Source organism: Cervus elaphus, chromosome 23, assembly GCF_910594005.1.
Source record: "Cervus elaphus chromosome 23, mCerEla1.1, whole genome shotgun sequence".
NCBI classification, from domain to species: domain Eukaryota; kingdom Metazoa; phylum Chordata; class Mammalia; order Artiodactyla; family Cervidae; genus Cervus; species Cervus elaphus.
The window spans coordinates 39,695,332-39,718,484 of record NC_057837.1 but is presented as its reverse complement, the minus strand read 5'-3'; the positions used below and the strand labels follow the sequence as shown (position 1 = coordinate 39,718,484).

General features: G+C 42.7%; 1 protein-coding gene across 1 annotated transcript in view; it reads right to left on the bottom strand.

The window, feature by feature from the left end:
- Positions 1-23,153, bottom strand: part of CFAP61 (cilia and flagella associated protein 61) — a 242,944-nt gene that overhangs the window by 163,463 nt on the left and 56,328 nt on the right. The window contains exon 9 of the mRNA XM_043882897.1: positions 14,731-14,822. Coding sequence (XP_043738832.1) covers positions 14,731-14,822 — 92 coding nt within the window. The remainder of the gene's footprint in view (positions 1-14,730; positions 14,823-23,153) is intronic.

Genomic DNA, 23,153 nt, shown 5'->3' with positions numbered 1-23,153 from the left:
GTGGGTGGGGAGATGCTCAGTTACCTCCCAACTCTGCAGATGCTATTAACACTGATCCTTCCTTTACTCTCATTTCTGTATGTAATTTGAAAGCTGCACTAGGGTTTTTTTTTTTTTTAATTTTTTCAGTGGGTTTTGTCATACATTGACATGAATCAGCCATAGATTTGCACGTATTCCCCATCCCGATCCCCCCTCCCACCTCCCTCTCCACCCGATTCCTCTGGGTCTTCCCAGTGCACCAGGCCCGAGCACTTGTCTCATGCATCCCACCTGGGCTGGTGACCTGTTTCACCATAGATAATATACATGCTGTTCTTTCGCAACATCCCACCCTCACCTTCTCCCACAGAGTTCAAAAGTCTGTTCTGTACTTCTGTGTCTCTTTTTCTGTTTTGCATATAGGGTTATCGTTATCACCTTTCTAAATTCCATATATATGTGTTAGTATGCTGTAATGTTCTTTATCTTTCTGGCTTACTTCACTCTGTATAATGGGCTCCAGTTTCATCCATCTCATTAGAACTGATTCAAATGAATTCTTTTTAACGGCTGAGTAATATTCCATGGTGTATATGTACCACAGCTTCCTTATCCATTCGTCTGCTGATGGGCATCTAGGTTGCTTCCATGTCCTGGCTATTATAAACAGTGCTGCGATCAACATTGGGGTGCACGTGTCTCTTTCAGATCTGGTTTCCTCAGTGTGTATGCCCAGAAGTGGGATTGCTGGGTCATATGGCAGTTCTATTTCCAGTTTTTTAAGAAATCTCCACACTGTTTTCCATAGCGGCTGTACTAGTTTGCATTCCCACCAACAGTGTAAGAGGGTTCCCTTTTCTCCACACCCTCTCCAGCATTTATTGCTTATAGACTTTTGGATAGCAGCCATCCTGACTGGCGTGTAATGGTACCTCATTGTGGTTTTGATTTGCATTTCTCTGATAATGAGTGATGTGGAGCATCTTTTCATGTGTTTGTTAGCCATCTGTATGTCTTCTTTGGAGAAATGTCTGTTTAGTTCTTTGGCCCATTTTTTGATTGGGTCATTTATTTTTCTGGAATTGAGCTTCAAGAGTTGCTTGTATATTTTTGAGATTAATCCTTTGTCTGTTTCTTCATTTGCTATTATTTTCTCCCAATCTGAGGGCTGTCTTTTCACCTTATTTATAGTTTCCTTTGTTGTGCAAAAACTTTTAAGTTTCATTAGGTGCCATTTGTTTAGTTTTGCTTTTATTTCCAATATTCTGGGAGGTGGGTCATAGAGGATCTTGCTGTGGTTTATGTCAGAGAGTGTTTTGCCTATGTTCTCCTCTAGGAGTTTTATAGTTTCTAGTCTTACATTTAGATCTTTAATCCATTTTGAGTGTATTTTTGTGTATGGTGTTAGAAAGTGTTCTAGTTTCATTCTTTTACAAGTGGTTGACCAGCTTTCCCAGCACCACTTGTTAAAGAGGTTGTCTTTTTTCCATTGTATATCCTTGCCTCCTTTGTCAAAGATAAGGTGTCCATAGGTTCGTGGATTTATCTCTGGGCTTTCTATTCTGTTCCATTGATCTATATTTCTGTCTTTGTGCCAGTACCATACTGTCTTGATGACTGTGGCTTTGTAGTAGAGTCTGAAGTCAGGCAGGTTGATTCCTCCAGTTCCATTCTTCTTTCTCAAGATTACTTTGGCTATTCGAGGTTTTTTGTATTTCCATACAAATTGTGAAATTATTTGTTCTAGTTCTGTGAAAAATACCGTTGGTAGCTTGATAGGGATTGCATTAAATCTATAGATTGCTTTGGGTAGAATAGCCATTTTGACAATATTGATTCTTCCAATCCATGAACACGGTATGTTTCTCCATCTGTTTGTGTCCTCTTTGATTTCTTTCATCAGTGTTTTATAGTTTTCTATGTATAGGTCTTTTGTTTCTTTAGGTAAATATATTCCTAAGTATTTTATTCTTTTTGTTGCAATGGTGAATGGTATTGTTTCCTTAATTTCTCTTTCTGTTTTTTCATTGTTAGTATATAGGAATGCAAGGGATTTTTGTGTGTTAATTTTATATCCTGCAACTTTACTATATTCATTGATTAGCTCTAGTAATTTTCTGGAAGAGTCTTTAGGGTTTTCTATGTAGAGGATCATGTCATCTGCAAACAGTGAGAATTTCACTTCTTCTTTTCCTATCTGGATTCCTTTTACTTCTTTTTCTGCTCTGATTGCTGTGGCCAAAACTTCCAACACTATGTTGAATAGTAGTGGTGAGAGTGGGCATCCTTGTCTTGTTCCTGATTTCAGGGGAAATGCTTTCAATTTTTCACCATTGAGGGTGATACTTGCTGTGGGTTTGTCATATATAGCTTTTATTATGTTGAGGTATGTTCCTTCTATTCCTGCTTTCTGGAGAGTTTTAATTATGAATGGGTGTTGAATTTTGTCAAAGGCTTTCCCTGCATCTATTGAGATAAGCATATGGTTTTTATCTTTCAATTTGTTAATGTGGTGTATTACATTGATTGATTTGCGGATATTAAAGAATCCTTGCATTCCTGGGATAAAGCCCACTTGGTCGTGGTGTATGATTTTTTTAATATGTTGTTGGATTCTGTTTGCTAGAATTTTGTTAAGGATTTTTGCATCTATGTTCATCAGTGATATTGGCCTGTAGTTTTCTTTTTTTGTGGCATCTTTGTCTGGTTTTGGAATTAGGGTGATGGTGGCCTCATAGAATGAGTTTGGAAGTTTACCTTCCTCTGCAATTTTCTGGAAGAGTTTGAGTAAGATAGGTGTTAGCTCTTCTCTAAATTTTTGGTCGAATTCAGCTGTGAAGCCATCTGGTCCTGGGTTTTTGTTTGCTGGAAGATTTTTGATCACAGTTTCAATTTCCTTGCTTGTGATGAGTCTGTTAAGATCTTCTATTTCTTCCTGGTTCAGTTTTGGAAGGTTATACTTTTCTAAGAATTTGTCCATTTCATCCAAGTTGTCCATTTTATTGGCATAGAGCTGCTGGTAGTAGTCTCTTATGATCCTTTGTATTTCAGTGTTGTCTGTTGTGATCTCTCCATTTTCATTTCTAATTTTGTTAATTTGGTTCTTCTCTCTTTGTTTCTTAATGAGTCTTGCTAATGGCTTGTCAATTTTGTTTATTTTTTCAAAAAACCAGCTTTTAGCTTTGTTGATTTTTGCTATGGTCTCTTTAGTTTCTTTTGCATTTATTTCTGCCCTAATGTTTAAGATTTCTTTCCTTCTACTAACCCTGGGGTTCTTCATTTCTTCCTTCTCTAATTGCTTTAGGTGTAGAGTAAGGTTATTTATTTGGCTTTTTTCTTGTTTCTTGATGTAAGCCTGTAATGCTATGAACCTTCCCCTTAGCACTGCTTTTACAGTGTCCCATAGGTTTTGGGTTGTTGTGTTTTCATTTTCGTTCATTTCTATGCATATTTTGATTTCTTTTTTGATTTCTTCTATGATTTGTTGGTTATTCAGAAGCGTGTTATTTAGCCTCCATATGTTTGAATTTTTAACAATTTTCTTCCTGTAATTGAGATCTAATCTTACTGCACTGTGGTCAGAAAAGATGACTGGAATGATTTCAATTTTTTTGAATTTTCCAAGACCAGATTTATGGCCCAGGATGTGATCTGTTCTGGAGAAGGTTCCGTGTGCACTTGAGAAAAAGATGAAGTTGATTGTTTTGGGGTGAAATGTCCTATAGACATCAATTAGGTCTAGCTGGCCCATTGTGTCATTCAAGGTTTGTGTTTCCTTGTTAATTTTCTGTTTAGTTGATCTATCCATAGTTGTGAGTGGAGTATTAAAGTCTCCCACTATTATTGTGTTACTATTAATTTCCTCTTTCATACTCGTTAGTGTTTGCTGTACATATTGCGGTGCTCCTATGTTGGGTGCATATATATTTATAATTGTTATATCTTCTTGCATTAATCTTTTGATCATGATGTAGTGTCCTTCTTTGTCTCTTTCCACATCCTTTATTTGAAAGTCTATTTTATCTGATATGAGTATTGCGACTCCTGCTTTCTTTTGGTCTCTGTTTGCGTGAAATATTTTTTTCCAGCCCTTCACTTTTAGTCTGTATGTGTCTCTTGCTTTGAGGTGGGTCTCTTGTAGACAGCATATATAGGGGTCTTGTTTTTGTATCCATTCAGCCAATCTTTGTCTTTTGGTTGGGGCATTAAACCCATTTACATTTAAGGTAATTATTGATAGGTGTGGTCCCGTTGCCATTTACTTTGTTGTTTTGGATTCACGTTTATACAACCTTTCTGCATTTCCTGTCTAGAGAAGATTTAGCATTTGTTGAAGAGCTGGTTTGGTGGTGCTGAATTCTCTCAGCTTTTGCTTGTCTGTAAAGCTTTTGAATTCTCCTTCATATCTGAATGAGATCCTTGCTGGGTACAGTAATCTAGGTTGTAGGTTATTCTCTTTCATTACTTTAAGTATGTCCTGCCATTCCCTTCTGGCCTGGAGGGTTTCTATTGATAGATCAGCTGTTATCCTTATGGGAATCCCTTTGTGTGTTATTTGTTGTTTCTCCCTTGCTGCTTTTAATATTTGTTCTTTGTGTTTGATCTTTGTTAATTTGATTAATATGTGTCTTGGGGTGTTTCGCCTTGGGTTTATCCTGTTTGGGACTCTCTGGGTTTCTTGGACTTGGGTGGCTATTTCCTTCCACATTTTAGGGAAGTTTTCAGCTATTATCTCCTCGAGTATTTTCTCATGGCCTTTCTTTTTGTCTTCTTCTTCTGGGACTCCTATGATTCAAATGTTGGGGCGTTTCACATTGTCCCAGAGGTCCCTGAGGTTGTCCTCATTTCTTTTGATTCTTTTTTCTTTTTTCCTCTCTGCTTCATTTATTTCCACCATTTTATCTTCTACCTCACTTATCCTATCCTCTGTCTCCGTTATTCTACTCTTGGTTCCCTCCAGAGTGTTTTGGATCTCATTTATTGCATTATTCATTTTTAATTGACTCTTTTTTATTTCTTCTAGGTCTTTATTAAACATTTCTTGCATCTTCTTAATCTGTCTCCAGGCTATTTATCTGTAACTCCATTTTGTCTTCAAGATTTTGGATCATTTTTATTATCATTATTCTAAATTCTTTTTCAGGTAGATTCCCTATCTCCTCTTTTGTTTGACTTGGTGGGCATTTTTCATGTTCCTTTACCTGTTGGGTATTTCTCTGCCTTTTCATCTTGTTTAGATTGCTGTGTCTGGAGTGGGCTTTCTGTATTCTGGAGGTCTGTGGTTCCTTTTTATTGTGGAGGTTTTACCCAGTGGGTGGGGTTAGACGATTGGCTTGTCAAGGTTTCCTGGTTAGGAAAGTTTGCGTCGGTGTTCTGGTGCGTGGAACTTGATTTCTTCTCTCTGGAGAGCAATGGAGTGCTCAGTAATGAGTTTTGAGATGGGTCTATGTGTTAGGTGTCACCTTGGGCAGCCTGTATGTTGACGTTTAGGGCTATGTTCCTGCATTGCTGGAGAATTTGCTTGGTATGTCTTGCTCTAAAACTTATTGGCTCTTGGGTGGTGGTTGGTTTCAGTGTAGGTATGGAGGCTTTTGGACGGTCACTTATTACTTAAAGTTCCATGTAGTCAGGAGTTTTCTGGTGTTCTCAGGTTTTGGGCTTAAGTCTCCTGCCTCTGGATTTTAGTTTTATTCTTCCTGTAGTCTCAGGACTTCTCCAACTATACAGCACTGATAATAAAACTTCTATGTTAATGGCGAAAAGATTCTCCCCCATTAGGGACACCCAGAGAGGGTCACAGAGTTACATGAAGAAGAGGAGAGGGAGGAGGGAGATAGTGTTGAGCAGGAGGAGAAAAAGGGGGACTCAAGAGGAGAGAGACAGATCTACGCAGTTGTCTGTTCCCAGAGCGTTCTCCGTAGCCCAGACACCCACCAAGATTCACAGAACTGGATTGGGAAGAAAAGGGGAAAGGAGTAAATAGAGGTGTTCTGAGGTAGAAAACGGAGAGTCAAGATTGGGAGAGAATAATCAACACACTCGTGAATAAAAATGGGAACTGAATATTGGATTCTTAAATGTTCACAATTTATATCATATATTGAAAAACAAAAATTAAAAATCTAGAGTAGAGATTAAACTCTTAAAAATACTATATTAAAAACAAAAACCAAAACACACACAAAAAATTTTTTGAAAATATATATGAAGTTCAGTTTAAAAAATAGGGCTTCTCTTTTTTTTTTTTGGTAAGGTTATAGTGTATTGAAAATGAAAATTAAGGAGTAGTAGAGGAGTACTGGAGGACTTTAAAAGAAATAAGAGAAAAAGAAAAATAGAAAATAGAAGAGAAAAAAAGAAAAAAAAGAAAAGAATTTTCCCTAATTAAAAAAATCATAAAAATCTATGAAAATTAAAGTTAAGGAGTAATGGGGGAGTAATAGGGAATTTTAAAGGAAAATAAAAGAGAAAAAATAAAAAAGAAAAAAGAAAAAAAATTTTTTTTTTTCTTATTTACAAAAAAAAAAGTAAAAATATACCTAGGAATTTCTCTGGAGCTGTTGCGGTCAGTGTCGGTTCGGCTCAGTTTCAGATATCTCCTCGTTCCAGCTTACACTTCTCGATATCTACAGGCCTCTTCCAGTGTAATCGGTGTTTTCTACAGGGATTTTAATCTGTTGCACTGCTCTCTTCTGAAGCGGTTCCCTTTGTTTATTTGGCTTCTGTTTGCCGGTTTCTTCAGAGCCTCATTTCCGCCCTGACACAGGCGGGCGGAGGTGGACTCTTATTCAGGTAGCTAGTTCTGTCGCGCTGCTGGGAGGGGCTGGTGCTGCGGGGAGAGGCTGGCGCTGCTTTCTCGGTCTGCGCTACTCAGGATCCCGGCTGCTCTATGTGGAGCGTGCCGCGCGCTGTGTGCAGCTCCAGCCCTCGGGTGTTCCACAAAAGCACGGAACAAAAGGCTGCATCCGCTCTTGTGCCTTCCCCGTCAGAGCGGTCCAGGCAGCCAGGAGCTTGACAGGCGCACTCTCCCCAGGTGCGGTGCGCCCACTCCCTTCCACGGTCCCAATCTCGGTTTCCGCCGGCGCCAGTCGGGTGCGTGCGCCTTCTGCCCTCTGCGTCCCCAGCCCCAGTCCCCGCCCGCGCCGGTCGGGTGCCTGCGCCCTGTGTCTCGCCGCGACCTGCTCCCGCCTCCGGCGGGTCTGGGCCGGTGCACAGTCTGCGAGCTCTTCTCTGGACTTTCTCGGTCCCTTTGTTCTGCGAACGGCCAGCAGCATGTTCGGGCCGGTTAATTTTCTCTCTCTTCCCTGCTCTTCCACAGTTCAAGTTGGCAACTCACAAAAGCTCCCTCCGATTGTCCTCAGGGCACTCAGGCCCAGACCCTACCCCAAGCAATGCCACCCACTCCCCTCCGTGCCGCCCCCCACTTGCTGGTGGCGGATGCGGGTGTCTGGGGCACTTTTCTGCTGAGAGTTGCTTTTAGGCACGTAATCTGTGGGTTTTATTTATTGTTTCCCTCCCAGTCAGGTTGCCCTCCTAGATTCAAACATTTCCCCCAGGCCCGCCAGTGCGAGGGTTTCCCGGTGTCTGGAAACGTCCTCTGAAGACTCCCTTCCCGGGACGGATCTCCGTCCTTAGCTCTTTTGTCTCACTTTTTATCTTTTATATTTTGTCCTACCTCCTTTCGAAGACAATGGGCTGCTTTTCTGGGCGCCTGATGACCTCAGCTAGCGATCAGAAGTTGTTTTGTGAAGTTTGCTCTGCGTTCAGTTATTCTTTTGATGAATTTGTAGGAGAGAAAGTGGTCTCCCCATCCTATTCCTCCGCCATCTTGGCTCCTCCCCCTGCACTAGGGTTTTTAACTGCTCTGCATGCTCAGTCACTTCAGTCATGTCCAACTTTGCAACACTATGGGCTGTAGCCTGCCAGGCTCCTCTGTTCATGGGATGTTTCAGCCAAGAATACTGGAATGGGTTGCCATTTCCTCCTCCAGGGGATTTTCCCAAAGCAGGGATTGAACCCATGTTCCTGTGCATCCTGCATTGCAGGCGGACTTCTTCACCCACTGAGCCATTCAGCTCAGTTCAGTTCAGTCACTCAGTCGTGTCCAACTCTTTTCGACCCCATGAACCACAGCACGCCAGGCCTCCCTGTCCATCACCAACTCCTGGAGTCCACCCAAACCCATGTCCATTGAGTTGGTGGTGCCATCCAACCATCTCATCCTCTGTTGTCCCCTTCTCCTCCTGCCCTCAATCTTTCCCAGCATCAGGGTCTTTTCAAATGAGTCAGATCTTCACATCAGGTGGCCAAAGTATTGGAGTTTCAGCTTCAGCATCAGTCCCTCCAATGAATACCCAGGACTGATCTCCTTTAGGATGGACTGGTTGGATCTCCTTGCAGTCCAAGGGACTCTCAAGAGTCTTCTCCAAGACGATAGTTCAAAAGCATCAATTCTTTGGCAATCAGCCTTCTTTATGGTCCAACTCTCACATCCATACATGACTACTGGAAAAACCATAGCTTTGACTAGATGGACCTTTATTGGCAAAGTAATGTGTCTGCTTTTTAATAAGCTATCTAGGTTTGTCATAGCTTTTTTTCCAAGGAACAAGTGTCTTTTAATTTCACGGCTGCAGTCATCATCTGCAGCAATTTTGGAGCCCCCCAAAATAAAGTCTGTCACTGTTTCCACTGTTTCCCCATCTCTTTGCCATGAAGTATTGCTGAAGCCTGGCTTGGAGAATTTTAAGCATTACTTTACTAGCGTGTGAGATGAGTGCAATTGTGCGGTAGTTTGAGAATTCTTTGGCATTGCCTTTCTCTGGGATTGGAATGAAAACTGACCTTTTCCAGTCCTGTGACCACTGCTGAGTTTTCCAAATTTGCTGGCATATTGAGTGCAGCACTTTCACAGCATCATCTTTCAGGATTTGAAATAGCTCAACTGGAATTCCATCACCTCCGTTAGCTTTGTTCATAGTGATGCTTCCTAAGGCCCACATGACTACATTCCAGGATGTCTGGCTCTAGGTAAGTGATCATGCCATCATGATTATCTGGGTCGTGAAGATCTTTTTTGTACAGTTCTTCTCTGTATTCTTGCCACCTGTTCTTAATATCTTCTGCTTCTGTTAGGTCCCTACCATTTCTGTCCTTTATTGAGCCCATCTTTGCATGAAATGTTCCCTTGGTATCTCTAATTTTCTTGAAGAGATCTATTCTTTCCCATTCTATTGTTTTCCTCTATTTCTTTGCATTGATCACTGAGGAAGGCTTTCTTATCTCTCCTTGCTATTCTTTGGAACTGCATTCAAATGGGTATATATTTCCTTTTCTCCTTTGCTTTTCGCTTCCCTTCTTTTCACAGCTATTTGTAAGGCCTCCTCAGAGAGCCATTTTGCTTTTTTGCATTTCTTTATCTTGGGGATGGTCTTGACTCCTGTCTCCTGTACAATGTCACGAACCTCCATCCATAGTTCATCAGGCACTCTGTCTATCAGATCTAGTCTCTTAAATCTACTTCTCACTTCCACTGAGCCACTGGGGAAGCCTATAAAGGTGCCCATAAAAATATCATCACAATAAAAAGTGATGTGTTTCTACATGTCTCTCCCCCCAACCCGGGGCCACTCTGCCAACCATAGGAAAACAGTGATCTGCTTCGTCGTTGTAGATTGTATGCTGACTCTACTTCTGGATTATCTATTCTGTTTGATTCATCTATTATTAACCTTGACATCATTACCACACTAATGCAGTTACAAGAACCTTATAATAGATCTTGAAATCAGCATCATTAGTCCTACAGCTTGTTCCCTTCCCATAGTTGCTTTGGCTGTGCTAGGTCCTTCTCAATTTCATCTGAATTTTGAAATTAGTTTTCATTTCTCTTCGGCTCCAAAATCACTGAGGGCAGAGACTGCAATCATGAAATTAAAAGATGCTTGCTCCTTTGAAGGAAAGCTATGACAAACCTACATGTCATATTAGAAAACAGAGACATCACTTTGCCAACAAAGATCCATACAGTCAAAGCTATGGTTTTTCCAGTAGTCATGTATGGATGTAAGAGTTGGACCATAAACAAGGCTGAGTGCTGAAGAATTGATGCTTTTGAATTGTGCTGAAGAAGACTCTTAAGAGTCCCTTGGACTGCAAGGAGATCAAACTAGTCAATCCTAAAGGAAATCAACCCTGAATATTCACTAGAAGGACTGATGCTGAAGCACCAATACTTTGGCCACCTGATGCAAACTGCCAACTCATTGGAAAAGACCCTGATGCTGGGAAAGATTTGAGGGCAAGAGGAGAAGGGGACAACAGAGGATGAGATGGTTGGGTGGCATCACCAACTCAATGGACATGAATTTGAACAAACTTCAGGAGATAGTGAAGCACAGGGAAGCCTGGTGTGCTACAGTCCATAGGGTCACAAAGAGTCAAACACAACTTAGTGACTGAACAACAACAACAACAAAAATTAGTTTTGGCTGAGATTTCATTGATCAACTGACATCTTGAAAATACCAAGTCCTCAAAATTATGTATGGGGGATACTTCTCCACCTATTTAGGTCTTATTTCATTTCTCTCAGAAATGTTTTGTAGTTTTTAGTATACAGGTTTTGAACATCTTTTGTCAGATTTATGTATTTTGTGTATTTGTTCTACTGTAAATGGTAGTGAAGTGGTAATAAATCTGCCTGTTGATGCAGGAGACCCAAAAGACACAGGTTCAATCCCTGGATCAGGAAGATCTCCTGGAGAAGGAAATAGTAACCCACTCCAACATTCTTACCTAGAAAATTCCATGGACAGAGGAGCTTGGCGGGCTACAGTCCATAGGGCTGCAACTGAGCATGCTATATTGTAAATAGTATTTATTTAAATTTCTCATTGTTCATTACTCTTACGCATAGATAAAATTGAACTTTGCCTATTAATTTTGTATATATTTAGCAGTTTATTAAATTACTTATTAGTTCTAGTAGCTGTTTTATAGATTCTAGATGACTATGCTGCTGCTGCTGATGCTAAGTTGTTTCAGTCGTGTCCGACTCTGTGCGACCCCATAGACAGCAGCCCACCAGGCTCCCCGGTCCCTGGGATTCTCCAGGCAAGAACACTGGCATGGGTTGCCATTTCTTTCTTCAATGCATGAAAGTGAAAAGTGAAAGTGAAGTCGCTCAGTCATGTATGACTCTTTGAGACCCTATGGACTGCAGCCTACCTGGCTCCTCCCTCCATGGGATTTTCCAGGCAAGAGTACTGGAGTGGGTTGCCATTGCCTTCTCCGCTAGATGACTATGTTATCTGCAAATTGAAGACAGTTTTAATCCTTCCTTTCCAATCTATATGCTTCTTAAAGTATTTTCTTGTCTTTTTCACCAGCTTGAACCTCCAGAATAATTATGAATAGAAGTGGTGAGAACAGACATTCTTGTTTCTGACCTTGGTGGAAAAGCATTCAGTCTTTTACCATTAAGGATGATGCTAGCCACATGCTTTTCAAAAATAACCTCTATCAAATTGAAGAACTTCTATTCCTAGTTTTCTGAGAGTTTTATGAGGAATGAATGTGAATTGTCAAATACCTTTCCAATATTTAAGAGATAATCATACAGGTAATCCTTTTTAATGTTAATATGGTGAATTACTTTCATTGATCTTCCTATAATTGTATTTCTAACCTTGTAACCCAGAATAAACCATACTTGGTCATGATGTATTGTCCTTTTAATACACAGATTCAATACATGATTTTTATTTGAATTTTTCCATCAATGTTCATGAGAGCTATTGATCTGAAGTTTTATTTTCCTGTAATGTTGTCTGTTGAGAAAGATCATACTTTAGATGACTTGAATCCTTTAAATATCTTGAGACTTATTTTCTAGCTTGGAATATGACCTGACTTGGTAAATAGTCCACATGGATGTGGGAAGATGTATCTACTGGGTCGTGTGCTCTATTAAGTGCAAATTGGGTCAAATTGGGTAGAGTGTTCTATTAAGTGCAAATTAGGTCTAATTGTCAATAGTGTTCTTAGAATCTTCCACACTCCTATTAATTTTCTGTCTACTTGTTTTATCTGTGATCAAGGGAGGGAGACTGAAGTCATCAAATATAGCTGCTTATTTATTCATTTGTCTTTGCAGTTCTATCAGTTTTTATTTCATGTTTTGTGAAGTTCTACAATTAGGTACATAAATATTTAAGACTGTTATGTCCTCTTGACTTTCGTTGTCCCTGGTAATACTCCCTCCTCTGAAATCTACTTTGTCTGAAATGAATGAAGCTACTCTAGCTTTCTTTTGATCAGTGTTACCATGGTGTGTTTACATGCATGCTTTTCATTTGAACCTATTCTGTCTACTCAAAGTGCATTTTTGTGACCCACATATAACTGTCTTGCTTTTTAATTGAATCTATATCTGCTTTACATGCTCTTTATCTGCGACATGTACAACAAAAAGATCATTTTACATTTAATGCAATTATTAATGTGTAGGATTAAGTCCGTCATCTTGGTGTTTGTTTTCTATTCGTTCTATTCTGTTCTTTATTCCCTCTTTCCTTTAAACAAAAATTTTTTGGGGGTTGTCTTTTGGATTAATTGTATATTTTTATAATTCCACTTTACCTCTTTGTAGGCTTATTAGATATAACTTTCTGAATTTGATTTGTAACTTTCATTTTTTTTTTTTAATTTAGAGAAGCCTGGCAGGCTGCAGTCCATAGGATCACAAAGAGTCGGACACGGCTGAAGCGACTCAGCACGCATGCATACATACATTCCTCCTGCCCTGTGCTATGGCCAGGAACTATCTCAAGGCAAGAGGCCAGCACAGTCAGAGGGCTCAACAGAGTTGTTTCCCACCTCTTAAGAGTCACTCTCCTTTGTTACCTGATGAGTGAAGCCTTAAAACTTACTTCATATACTTTGGCAATGTTTTTTCAGGCAGGGAAGTAAATCTAGTCTCTATCACTCCATCTTTGCCAGAAGCAGAAATACCTCTTACTGAGTTCTTTTTATCACTTCCATTCATCAGCTTCCTCTCCCACACTCTAGTCCATGCCATACAACCTTCTTTAAAAGCTTCAGGGGTCCCTCAGGGCCCTCTCCTGGGTGGTTTTCCACCCTCATTTCCACATCCTGAACTAGCAGGCTTTCCTCTTCCCATGGAGTACCACCTCCTGAAGGCTGAGGCTGTGTTTCAGCCACATGAGCACCCTCAGTCCCTAACAGAGAGTTCAACAGTTATGTGTGTCCAACCTTGGTGCAGAGACAAAAGCAGTCTTCAAAACACAACACCCACCCAGCTACAGGTTGGGTCCTATCATGGTCTGTGGTACAGGAAGGCATTTTTCATAGAGACAACGAAGGCAGGGTGAGCCAGGTGGCCTAGTGCTGAGATAAAGGTCCTCCCTACCTCCTTGTCTTCCCAAGATCTTCTTTGCATGAGCTGATGGGCAGGGGGAATGTTATTTTGTCCAAGATTGGAAAGGAGGAAAAAAAAAAGGGAGTTGGGGGCTGGAGTCCAGGAAGCAATGACACTGCACCAGCCCCATCCTGGTCTCACACAGACGGAAGAGTCAGGAGGACCGGAAGCAGAAGGGCCCCGGCCGTGAAAACACGTGCTGGGACCCTGGCCACACGCAGTGCTGGTGCAGGGCTGGGCTGCTCATGGTAGCCAGAGGTAAGCCTGTTCGTCCTCCCCACCTCTTTGGTGAGGCTTGTTATAGAGGACACGGGGACTTGCCCCGAGGTCCTGCAGGAGCAGGTGAGGACCCAGAGCCCAGTCTATATGGGCGTTTCTATTTCTGGGAATCATCAGTGGTCAGAGGGTGGCAGAGCTGGAATGATCGCTGGATCCCCGGCCCATCCCCCCAAATCCTATGTCCTCTATGACATGGCTGACTGCATCTCCTTCAGTGTGGGGTTTGCTCCCCTGTAGACTTTTGAGAGTCTCTTGGACAGCAAGAGATAAAGCCAGTCAATCTTAAAGGAAATCAAGCCTGAATACTCATTGGGAGGACTGATGTGGTAACTGAAGCTCCAAAACGTTGGCTATCTGATGCAAAGAGCCGACTCATTGGAAAAGATCCCGATGCTGAGAAAGATTGAGGGCAGAAGGAGAAGAGGGCGACAGAGGATGAAATGGTTGGATGGCATCACCGATGCAACGAACATGAACTTGGGCAAACTCCAGGAGATGGTGAGGGACAGGGAAGTCTGGCATGCTGCAGTCCATGAGGTCACAAAGAGTCGGACAGGACTTGGCGACTGAACAAATGGTCAGGGCAGCAGCACTTGTAGAGCAGGAGGTGGGGGTGGGGTGGAGAGGGATCCTGCTGAAGGCAGGTCAGGGAGCTCTGGTGGGTGCTTCTAGAGCCTGAGGGGCCCAGTCAGGCAGGGAGAAGACGTTGCCTCACTGGAGTCTGTGGACAGGGTGCATTTTCTACTGGCTTTATCCATGTCAGCCTCCTGAAACCAGGGGAGGAGTGAGGAGGCAAGGGGAGAAGGGATGGGATTCCACTCTGAGCTGAACTCTTGAAGATGTTACAATGTTCCAATGTCTTAACTAACATGCAGCCTGTTTCATCCCTGCCCTGGTCCCCAGCTCTTAGTGCTAGGGAGGCCTTTCCCCGCTCAGGAGTCACTCCAGCGCCAGGAGCGCGCCTGACCTGATGGTGCAGCAGCCCCAGGCCCGCCCTGGGCTCCGGCTGGGCGGACATTCTCCTTTACCTGGATGCTCTCCCTGGTCTCCAGCGACACAGCTTCCTGCGGCTCCTTGACTATTTTCTGGGATTCCTCGCTGATGTTCTTGAGCTCGGAGTCTTTGGGAGAAAAAGTGACACAAGGACAGAAAAGAGATGATCGATGTCCGCACAGCACAGGACACTGGCGGCAGCGTGGTCGTGTGTTTCTAAACTGCAGCACATCTGAAGGATCCAACTGCTGGGGGCAGCACTGCGAGGGGGGTGGGGGAGAGCAGGGTCTGTGCAGCCCACCTGGACTCAGTTCTCCGTGCCACATTCACACGATAGGATTCAGTGGCACCCGGCCCTGCAGGAGCCGCGGGGATAAACTGAGGCCAGGGTGGGCCTGGTGGGCTGCCAGTGACTGAGCTCCGTGACTCTTTCATGGGAGCCCCTTTGAGGTTTGTAAGCAACTGGTTATCACCCTCTTGGATGGCAGGCTTTGAAATGATTTTAAGCCGGAATGGGGAATTAGACCGCAGTCGGATGTGCCCGTGCTCTCAGGACACAAAGCAGCCCAGGGCTGCTTTCTCTCTACCTGGAAATACTGTGAATAGGCATCTGAAAGCAGCCATGACACTCACGTTTATACTTCCTAAGCAAGAACTAGAGCTGAGCTTACATTATCATTTAATATGTTGTGGAAAGTCAATAATCAGGGTGGTGTTCATGTATGTAGTGTTCACGTGTTTGTACGGTTCACCAAAAAATAGAGCAGAAAAGAAGTTTCCCCATGTGTCTAAAAAGCTATTCCCCCTCCTTTCCTTCCTCCTCCTTCTGCTCTTTTATTCCTGTCTCTCTTCCTGTCTTTCTCTCCCCAACCCTAGCCCTGCACCCCCTGCATCTGCCTCTTCCACCGCCTCTCCCCCTTCCCCTGCCCCCCACCCATCCTCTCTCGCTCCCTCTGTGTCTGCTCCATGGAGGGACTCAGCCCTGACCCCTGCTCACAGCCTCTGGGCCTCAGCTCCTTCCAGCCCAAGGACGCTCTGCCTGGGGGCTGGCCCTCCCAAAAACTGTCTGCACAGACACAGGAGGGACATTAGGACTGCAGGAGGCCGCAGACACTGGGCTGCCGGCATGCCCTGCTGCCCCATCTTCCTGTTTCTAAGCATCACAGCAGATGGGATGGGGCCAGAGGCTGCGACCCTCTCTGTGTCCCCCTCTCACACTGCGTCTGGTTCCTCCAGCAGCAGCCAGAGTCAACGGGTCCTGCAGATTACTTCTAGACCCTGCATATGCACTGGCTCACACCCTATACACTGCTTTGGGCAAAGACACAGACAAATGAAATAGAATGAAATTCTAAGTTAGAGAAAAGTCAGATGCTCAGAGAGGTGGAAGGGGAGAGATGAAGAGGTACATGACGTTGAAGTTACCATGACACAATGTCACCCCAGCAGAGTGAGAAGCTCTTCTACATGGAGAGCAGGTGACAGGAGAGAGGACAAGGGACTCAGAATCCCTGCTCTGAAGAAAGATGCTTTGGGGACAATGAACCCTAGCATGTCCCTAGCACCTGGAAACATCCTTCTTCCTGCAGAACTTTCCAGTCGTCTATAGAGCATTTCCAGTGTTCTCAGGCTGACAAGAGTAGAGGGCTTTTTAGGTGAATTTAGCTTGTTGTGGTGATACAACTTGTGTGCAGTAGAGTGCACATGAATCTCTACATGTATCGACTCCCATGTAACAATCACTTAAATGAATATTAAAGCTTTTCCAGAGCCCAGAGATTTCCCTCACCTGCTGCCCAGCCAACACACCCCTTAAAGGTAGCGGCTGGTCTGACTTACACCATCACCAATTCACTTTGCTCAGCAGCAAAGTTTTTGAAATTTTATATATATATATACAAATATATATATATATATATATATATATATATATAATTCCCTATTCTTGAGTTGCACTTTATATTTTAATGAAAAAGATAGTCTTAAGCTTTAAATTTGAAGAACTACCAAAAACAGTCTAGTTTAAAAGAAAACTAGACTTCCCCTGTGCATTTATTTATTGAAGCATAGTTGATTTGTAATGTTGTGTTGGTTTCAGGTGTACACAAAGTGGGTCAGTTTTGTATGTGTATCAGGGCTTCCCTGGTGGCTCTGCGGTAAAGAATCTGCCTGCCAATGCAGAAGACTCAAGCTTGATCCTTGGGTTGGGCAGATCCTCTGGAAAAAAAAATGGCAACCCACTCCAGTATTCTTGCCTGGAAAATCTCATGGACAGAGGAGCCTGGTGGGCTACAGTCCAAGGGGTTGCAAAGAGTCAGATACAACTGAGTGACTAAACAACAACAACCTATATATATATGTGTGTGTGTGTGTGTGTGTGTGTATGAAAGTGAAAGTCACTCACTCGTGTCTGACTCTTTGCGACCCCATGGACTGGAGCGGGTAGCCCCTTCTCCAGGGGATCTTCCCTACCCAGTGATCAAACCCAGGTCTCCCACACTGCAGGCAGAACCAGCTGAGCCACAAGGGAAGCCCATGTGTATGTGCGTATGTGTATATATATATTCTTTTTCAGATTCTTTTCCCTTACAGGTTATTACAAAATACTGAGTAGAGTTCCCAGAGCTATACAGTAGGTCCGTGTTGTTTATGTATTGAATTTACTTTATAATTTGCAACCCCATGGACTGTAGCTCACCAAGCTCCCCAGTCATGGGATTCTCCAGGCAAGAATACTGGAGTGGGCTGCCATTCCCTTCTCCATCTTCCCCACCCACGAGTCAAACCCGGGTCTCCTGCATTGCAGGAGGACTCTTTACTACCTGAGCCACCAGGGAAGCCCATTTTAATTAGGACAAAATTACTAAAAAGCCAGAAATTTCAGGGACTGGATTAGATTCGCAGTCAACAATTAATCCTGGAGCTCTCACTGTCTGACAGGCTAATGCTCAGAAGACAATTTCCAATGACAACGGCTAATTGTCTGGGCTAAAGTGTCATGGGTGCTGCTGCTTATTTCAAAGCAGCTGCCGCACTCGTCCCCAGAGGTGGCTGCATTTCAGAACTGGGCGAGGTGAGGCCATGTCTCTCCTTCCCATGTCTCTGGGGTTTTGTGGGGTTTAATTAGTTAATGTTCTTAATGTGCCCTGAGATCCTCAGACGTGAGGTGCTGTCCCGGGGAAAGTCAGGTAGTGGTTTTATATGACACGCAGCTAGAAACACTACTGAGGCTGTGAATTTAATTGTTATTCTATTTGCTTACATCACCTAAGTAGCTTGGAAGTCACGAACCAGGGCTTTATTCTAGTGGGAGGGAAGGCACCGTTTGCTGACACTTTCTCTCTGAGTGAGACTGAGAAGGGGCTACTCTGAGGAGGGGTTACCATGATGTGAATAAAACATCATATTATCATCCCAAGGGACAGCACCCACTATTGCATTCCTAACTTAATATTCTTTTTCTTAAAAAGACTTCCCAAATTGTATAAACCCAAGGTCCCACCAGACCTGGTTCTACCCTGCTCTTTATCTAACAGGAAAAATATGTGAAAGTAGCTCCGTCATGTCCGACTCTTTGTGACCCCATGGATTATACAGTCCACAGAATTCTCCAGGCCAGAATACTGGAGTGGGTAGCCTTTCCCTTCTCCAGGGTATCTTCCCAACCCAGGGATCGAACCCAGGTCTCCTGCATTGCAGGTGGATTCTTTACCAGCTGAGCCCCAAAGGAAGTCCAAGAATACTGGAGTGGGTAGCCTTTCCCCTCTCCAGCGGATCTTCCTGACCCAAAAATCAAATTGGGGTCTCCTGAATTGCAGGTGGATTCTTTACCAACTGAGCTATCAGGGAAGTCCTTTGTCTAACAGGAAAAATACATAGGGAAAGCTAAATAATACATTCTGAAGGCTTTAGGAAAAAGTAACAGTATACAATCTGGCGGTTTTTAACTTAAAAAAAATAATCAAAAATCCTACTAGATTTTTCTTTTTTGTGAAATGAAATAAAGTGATTCTAAAAGAGTAATGGAAGAAGAACTAGTCAACAAAACTTTAAGGAAAAAGAAGAAAGAGTCCAAATTTTCTAACAAACATTAAGACATATTATATAAAGCCATAGTTATTAAAATAGCAGGTTATCAGGAGCAGGAACAGAACAGAATGAAATCCAAAAAAGAGCCTAAATGTTCATATACAGTAAAGGTAGCACTGGTGTGGAAGCATAAACAATACAATAAACAGTGCTGATCAAATGGGAAAAGAATGGGTCCCAATTTCATATAATACACAAAGGTCATTTGCAGATACATTAACAGCTTAAAGTTCTTTTTTTTAATACTTTTAAATTATGAGAAGAACATATAAGAGAATCTCTCTATTATTTTAGGGGTGGACAAATCTTTCCTTTCAAATGTAGAAGGCAGAAGTCTTAAAAATATTGACATACTTGACCCCATCACAACTTAAAAGTTTTATCAAAAGAACCCTAAAGTGTTTCTTAAATAAGTAGATACACGGAGAAAATATTTGCAACACACATAATAGACCAAGAACTGAAGTCTAGGGGAAGAGAAAAAAAGCAATAGGCAAAGAAAATGAATGGACAGGAGACGCAAATGACCAATAAACACATAAAACGTGTCCAACCTCAGTAACAGAGAAATGAAGTTTAAACAATAATATCTCCTTTCACAGCTATCATACTGGCAAAAGTTAAACGTGCTGACAACACTAAGTCCTGGAGAACTAGGAGAGGCTCGGGAGGAAGGCCACCGTTGTGGCCACACTGGGTATATTTCCAGGCTGGCAAGAGCAGTTCTGGGAACACAGCCTGTGGAAACACTCTCAAGGGGCCCAAGGCGAAGTGTGCAAGAATACTTACTGTAGCACAGTTTGTGATACGAAATAGTGGAAACAATTTGCATCCGAGGACAAGTGTGTCACATTTCATAGAGTGAAATCCTATCCAGAAGATAAAAGGAGCGTCCCAGACCTAAGCTTATTGACATTATTAGATCTCAAAGAACTGAGTGAAGAAGCAAACTTCAGAACTTCACAAACCCAAAAGGTGCCATTTATGTAAAAAAAAAAAACACTGCCACGAAATGGCAGAATTTTTTCCAATGAACACATGGACTTCATATAAAAGCAGAAAAAGAAGTCTGGATGGAAGCCTACTAACGTTATAAAAATGGCCATTTCTGGGAATGAGAGGGAGAACCAGGCTGGGATATTGATCCAAGGGAATTCAACTCTAACTGCATTATCTTAACTTTTTAAAGGAGGACAGTTTCATGCATTAACTCAATTAAGATCTCCCCAAAAATGTCTATTTATGAGAGTAATTTCATTTCAGAATATTACAAAATGGTTATTTTCTTTAGTATTTTAATATTATGGCTGATTTCAGAAAAGATTGACAAATGAATTTAAGCCCTCACCTTTTAGAAGAGGAAAAATTAAAGGTTCAAGTTAAAACATTCATTCAGCTGAAGTTCAGTGGAGAACGAGGAGTTGCAGTCACATGAGGTACCCAGCAGTACAAAAAAACCAGACAGAGGTAGTCCTTACTCTAAGAGGCTCACAAGTGATCAGGGTAGGTAGGTGTGCATGCACACACTCACAGCCCCCCCCGCCACATACACCCCTAACTACCTTGCAGTAGGGAAGTTGCTAAAGCAGAGGTATGAACAAAGCACATTGTTCCCTTATTTATTCATTCATTTAAAAATTTATATTTCATACCTACCACCTGGTGCACATTAACAAACTAGACATTAAAGATTTGGCAGCAAATGAGACTAACTTGCCCTTCCAAATAAAGTCAGTAAGAGAAGAAGAAATACTAAGCTATGCTAGATGGTGTGTAGAAAACAAGAGCCTGGGAGCTGCTTCAGTTTGAGCAGTCAGTGTTCTATTGAGTATGTAAAGTGAAAGAGAAAGTGTTAGTGTCTCAGCTGTGTCCAGCTTTTTGTGACCCCGTGGACTGTAGCCCACCAGGCTCCTCTGTCCATGGGATTTCCCAGGCAAGAATACTGGAGTGGGTTGCCGTTCTCTTCTCCGGGGGATCTTCCCGACCCAGGAATCGAACCCAGGTCTCCTGCATTGCAGGCAGACTCTTTACTATCTGAGCCACCAGGGAAGCCCATTGGACGTGTAAACTGAGATCTAAAGGATAAGAAGGAGCCTCAAGACAGTAAGAAGATGGAGACAGTGAGCAAACAGCACATTCACGGACTGCTGAAGAGTGAGGGTACCCTTACTTCCTGACCTGTTTCCTTCCTTGCTTTGCCTCCAGCCCTTTGGTCTTCCTTATAACTGTGTTAGTTTCTTGTGGCTGCTGTGACAAGTGGCTTAAAACAACAGAAATGTATTCTTCCAGAGTTCTGGAAGCCAGAAATCCAAAATCAGTATCTCTGGGCAGAAGTCAAGGTGTCAGCAGGGCCAGGCTCCCTCTTTCAGGATAATCTTATCTCCAGATCCTTCATCACATTGAGGAAGACCTTTTACCAAAATGAAGGCAGCATTTACTCGTTCCAGGGGTTAGGGTGAGAACGTCCTTTGGGAGGTCACGTTTCCATCTAAACTCAGAAGCACCTGTTGCTGTCTGGATGCTCTGTATCCACTCAAGGGCTTTCCAGGAAGGTCAGACTGAACTTGTCCAAATCAGAAGTCACAGCATCTCCATCAAATGACTCATTCACGCTTTTTATTTCCATCTGGCAAGACGGTTCCACCATCCACCTGGCTTCCGAAGACATCCTTGAGGCTTCCCTCTTCTACAACCCTCCTTCCCCATATGCAATAAAATATCAGGTTCCATTAATTCTCCAAAATATCTCCCAAGTTCATTCACAGTCACAGCTCTAGTTCAGCCCCTTCTCATCTCTTTCCTGCACACTCTAGTGGCCCCTGGGAACTCTTCCTGAAAACTAGAAGTTGATGGTGTGTCCCTTTCTGGTTCAACATTCCCAGGCTGCTCATCAGATATGCTATGATTAACAAGAGTCTAGAGTCTTTGCTTCGCCACCCTCTGTCTCCTGACCTACTTCCTCCCTCCTGCTGCCCCCTCCCTTCCTGCTCCAACAACACTGGGCTGGTGCTCTCCCCTCACATGCCCTGGTCTCTAACACCTCCTTGCTTTTGCACAGGCACAATGTCTTTCCTCTGTTGAAATTCTTTCTGCTTCTTCACCTACAAAGCTCCAATTTGTTTTTGAAGTTCTGATTCAAAAGCTTTCTTTCTATGAAGTCCTATATTGATGTTCCCAAGATGACTTAGGTGTAATTCTGCTGGGATCTCAACACAATTTTCTCTCCTTCAAAACAATTCTCTGATTGTAAATTCATTTGTCTGCATGTTTGTCCAACCATTAGGCCATGAGGGGCTCACCACATACTGGATCAGGCTCCCAAAGACTAGTATATGGGATACACTCCATATTGGCTGAGTGACTGGCAGGAAGCTGAGGATAAAGTCCATACAAAGGAAACCACTCAGCAAACCACAGGAGAGCAGGACAAAGACCTTTTCCATATTTTTCAAGGACACTCTTCCTTTCTGGACTGCAGGGCAACCTCCAAGCCATATAGCATGATGAACTTGAGCTCACTGTCTTGATATGAGACTTTAGGTTTTAGCCTTAAACAGGCTAAATTGGAGTTTGTGTCTCTGGAGGACAGGAGAAAGAAGGCCATGACAAAAATCACCAGCCTTATTCTTCTGTGAGCATGGGTTGTAGTCATGACGCTCATTTTTCATCCTTAGTCTGTTCAGGCCTTTTGTCATGTAGTGTCCTCCACTCTGATTCTGAGCTTAGCCTGGATCTGCTTTGGATAAGTGACATGTGTTAGTTCAATGCCCAGACCTCAAGAGGCTTTGTGTGTTTCTACTTGATCTCTGGTGCCTCTGCCATCACCATGATAACATGTCCCATCCAGCCTGTGAGAGGCACATGGAGTGGACCCAAGGCCAGCCTAGATCTGCCAACAGGCAACCAACCCCAAGACGGGTGGGAAGACCCAGCCATGGGCAGCAGAGCTGTCTAGCTGATCCAGCTGTGTGGGTGTAGGACGCCACTGCGCTTCTGTAGTTGTTTGTTAGCGGCATTCTTGTGGTAATGGACTGTTGATACAGTCACAAAACACAGTACAGAGAATCAACTCAATTCTGAACCTGGTTCTCTGAAAAATAAAATTGACACTGGTGAGATTAAGAAAGGAAAAGACATACGAGAAAAATACCAGGAATAAAACAGAAACGTGGGGAACGTCTATAACGTAAGACGATAGATATAAACCCATAAGAGAAGAAAATGAACTAAATACTAAAATTAAAAGACAGCGGCTGTTACACTAGATAAAAACAACAACCAAATTTATGCTATTTACAAAAGACAAACCTAAAATGTAAGAAAACAGGAAGGATGAAGATAAAAGAATGGGAAGAGATATGGCATGCCT